Here is a 3,402-nt window from a genome sequence, read left to right as displayed (position 1 = left end):
GGGGGGGGCAGCTGAGGGACATCCATAGGCCCCTCCATGCTGCTCTGAGTGGCATGTGCTTGTAGCATAGAGGAAATAATTGAGTCGTATATCAGAATAGATAATAGATGGAAAGGCGGGCGGATAATTGGAAAAGACAAATGGCCGGGGCCCAACATCACAGCAACATTAATTTTATTTAAGGACAGCAAATTAGAGGGAGCACTTCGCTTCCTATCACCTAATTATTTTAGGTAATGGAAATGCTTAATGTACTGTGAATACAGTGCACTGCAGAATAAATAAATACAAGGACCCCACCCTTGGGGGGAGCTGAGGAGCTGGGGTGTGGGTTGGGACCTCACCAAGCCTCTTCTTGCCTGCCTGGCCAGGAACCAACAGTACCAGCAGCTTTCCAAGCACGGCTGTGCAGGGAGCCAGGCTCGTGCCTGCTGAGGCTGGGGTGAGGGGAGGCTCTGGATTCACCCTGTCCTGCTACAGGTGGGGCTGGGTGCTGCTTTCCATCTCCTCTCCCCAAGGGAGCAGGCAGGGCTGGCCTGCCCGTGCAGGTGTGCTCAGCCCAGCTACCTGCGTCCTCCCCACGATATGATTTTCTTCTTTCTCCCGTCTCTGGGGTTAGCTTTTGCAGACAAATTAGCTTTGATCTCCCAAAATGTCATTCTCCAATTAAGGGCAAAATCTAGTCAAGTTTTACGTCTGAATTCATTTTCCAAGCCCTCACTCCATTAAGGGCAGCTGAATGAAAGGCTTTGAAATGTAATTGCTGACTTGAAATCCGATTAGAAATGGAAGCAGCAACGTCTAGAAGCAGCCGTTGAGATGGAGCAGCCCCTGGCTGCCCCACGCCAGCGTGGGCATCTCTCCTTGCCCTGACTGCAGCTGCCTTGACCTGTCAGGGGCTGCATGGGGACAGGGCTGTGCCTGCTGCTCCCAAGTCCCAGCACGGGAGCTCGGGCTCCTGGCACCTCCACACACAGCAGTTTGGCAAAGTGTGGGATGGGTGCTGCTGCTTCCCATGTGCCATGGCTCTCCCTCCCCTCTCGGCAGGTATTTGGGTGATGGGCGCTTCCACCTGGAGTCCATCATGATTGCCAACCCAGGGATTCCTGCCTACAGGTACGGGCAGCACAGGGATACCTGCTCACAGGTACAGGCAGCCCACGGGCACCCACTCTGGTCCCCAACAGCCCCAGGGTGGGGAGCACCCCAGGGAGCAGCTGTCCCCACCATGCACCCCAGGAGCACTCCCAGCCCCAGAGCTGGGCAGGCAGGTGCCTGCAGTGGGTGGGTGATGAGGGGGCGGGGAGGTGCACACCGGCCATTTACTCCGGCTGAATATAAACATTTTGACAAGTACCTGGGAAAGCTCGTGGAGGTGCAGCCATTAAAGCCCGGCTGCTGCAGGCAGAGGCCATAAAGCGCGATGATGAGGCCGCTGAAAGCAGATGAAATATCAAGAGCAAAAGGCTGGGACCATTTGGTGAAATCTGAATTTCTTAGTAGGTCGTTTGTTACTAACGGGAGGCGCGCGTCAGGTTTATGGCACCGGGGGAGGCTGCTGAAACCCGAGTGGGGTTTGATTGAAATTCTCCTCGTCAAACAAAGCAACAAATCAAAGATTTCTTCATAATTGATGAGCCAGGATGAGGTGTGGGGGGGGAAGCTGAGCGTGGAGCCAAGCACAGAGCCCAGGCCGTGCCGGTGTTGGGGGCTGCTGGGGGACACCTGCCTTAGCCCTGCCCTTGTGCTCCCTCTGCACCACAACGAGCCAGCTGGGCCCTGCCTCACTGGGGGGAAGTAATTAGTGCTAATGAGGGAGGGGCATAATATAGGGGGAGGAAGGTGATGTGAGCCATACTCTTTGCAGGTACGATCCCTACAGCAAGGTCTTCTCCCAGGAGCACTACGGGCACGAGGACATGCGCCGCGCTCGGCAGGACGACATCTGCGCTGCCGCCGGCGCCCGCTGCTGGGGCCTCATTTTGGGCACGCTGGGGAGGCAGGGCTCTCTTGGCATCCTGCAGGTCCTGTCCTGTCCCCCCCCCCTCCCCAGGGGCCCCTTTGGGCACCAGGAGCTGCTCCTGGGTGTGGGGAAGGACTGGTGAGCAATGGTCTCGCTGCTGGGGTGTACGTGGATCTGCGCTGGCAGCACATCGGGTGCCACTGGCTGGGGTCTGTGTGGCTCAGGGCAATTAGCAGCCAATAAGAGAGGTCAGACAAGGGCTCATTAAATCTGCCCCTCACTGGGGAGAGCTGGCCAGCCTCAGAGACCCCCTGAGCACCGGCAGCTTGGCAATTAATTCCCTGGGTTTGTTTTAATTGGATGAACTTCTGATTGGGTTCACTGTCCCTGCTCGGCTGCTGCTTTCCACACCAGCTAGGCAGGGGGAGCAGGACCTCAGTGTTCTGCCTGAGCACAGTGGCCCCTCTCACACCTGGAAGTTTTTGGGGAGCCACAGATGAGATTTGGGGCAGCACAGTGACCAGTGGGCTGAGCAGGGAGGCAAGGTCCTGGCAACCACTGTCCTGCTGTGGCTTCAGGCAGTGGGGGACAAGGACAAGGACTTCCCTGTCCCCTCCTAGGCCTCTCTCCCCTCCTGCAGCTGCTGGGCACAGCCAGGTGGGTGCCCTGGGGAAGGCAGTGCTAATGAGAACAGATTGTTGTCATCGAGCGGTAATTACTTCATTAGGCTGAGGCACGGGCTGGGAAAGCTGGGCTGGAGCCACGGCCGTGGTCTCTGTCATCGTGCCACCAAGGGGACGTGGCCTTGGGGCAGAGCTGGGACTTACAGAGAGGCTGGTGGCCAGGAGAGGGCTGTGGGCAGGGCTGGAGGGGCTTGTAGGGGGGGTGGCATCTGTCTGGGCTCCCCTGACTCCCCCGGGTGCCTTTTCCCTGCAGCACCTGGAGTCGCGTCTCCGCGCCCTGGGCCGGCCCTTCGTGCGGGTGCTGCTGTCTGAGATCTTCCCCAGCAAGCTCCAGCTCTTCCCTGGTGTGGATGCGTGAGTGCTGCTGCCCCCTCCACCCCTCCCACCCCTCCTGGAAGCCACCTCTGTCACGTTTGCCCTGCTGCCACCTGGGTGGGCTCTGTCACCATGCACTCCCGTGGGTGCTGTGCCCGTGGGGAGGGGACAAAGGTGGCAGGGACATGAGTGTCCTTGGCAGAATGGCTCTAGCACAATGGGGACCTTGCTCCCTGTCCCCTCCACTCTCTTCCCTGTGGGGCTTCATTCCAGCTTGTCATTCCCAAAACACTCATCCCCATCCCTTGCTGTGTGTTTCCCTTCCAGCTGGGTGCAGGTCGCCTGTCCCCGGCTCTCCATCGACTGGGGAGAAGCCTTCAGCAAACCCCTGCTGACCCCCTACGAGGTGAGCACCCACCTCCCGCTGCCTGGGGACCCCCC

At 58.8% G+C, this 3,402-nt stretch overlaps 1 protein-coding gene across 1 annotated transcript in view; it reads left to right on the top strand.

The window, feature by feature from the left end:
- The window catches only part of DPH1 (diphthamide biosynthesis 1), a 29,265-nt gene that overhangs the window by 24,214 nt on the left and 1,649 nt on the right, over positions 1 to 3,402 (top strand). Inside the window, 4 exon segments of the mRNA XM_009995130.1 lie at positions 1,048 to 1,116; positions 1,868 to 2,024; positions 2,900 to 3,000; positions 3,289 to 3,367. Coding sequence (XP_009993432.1) covers positions 1,048 to 1,116; positions 1,868 to 2,024; positions 2,900 to 3,000; positions 3,289 to 3,367 — 406 coding nt within the window.

This window comes from Chaetura pelagica, unplaced genomic scaffold (genome assembly GCF_000747805.2).
Source record: "Chaetura pelagica isolate M959 unplaced genomic scaffold, ChaPel_1.0 scaffold713, whole genome shotgun sequence".
NCBI classification, from domain to species: Eukaryota; Metazoa; Chordata; class Aves; order Apodiformes; family Apodidae; genus Chaetura; species Chaetura pelagica.
The sequence above is the reverse complement of the archived record's forward strand: the minus strand, read 5'-3'. Positions and strand labels throughout refer to the sequence as shown.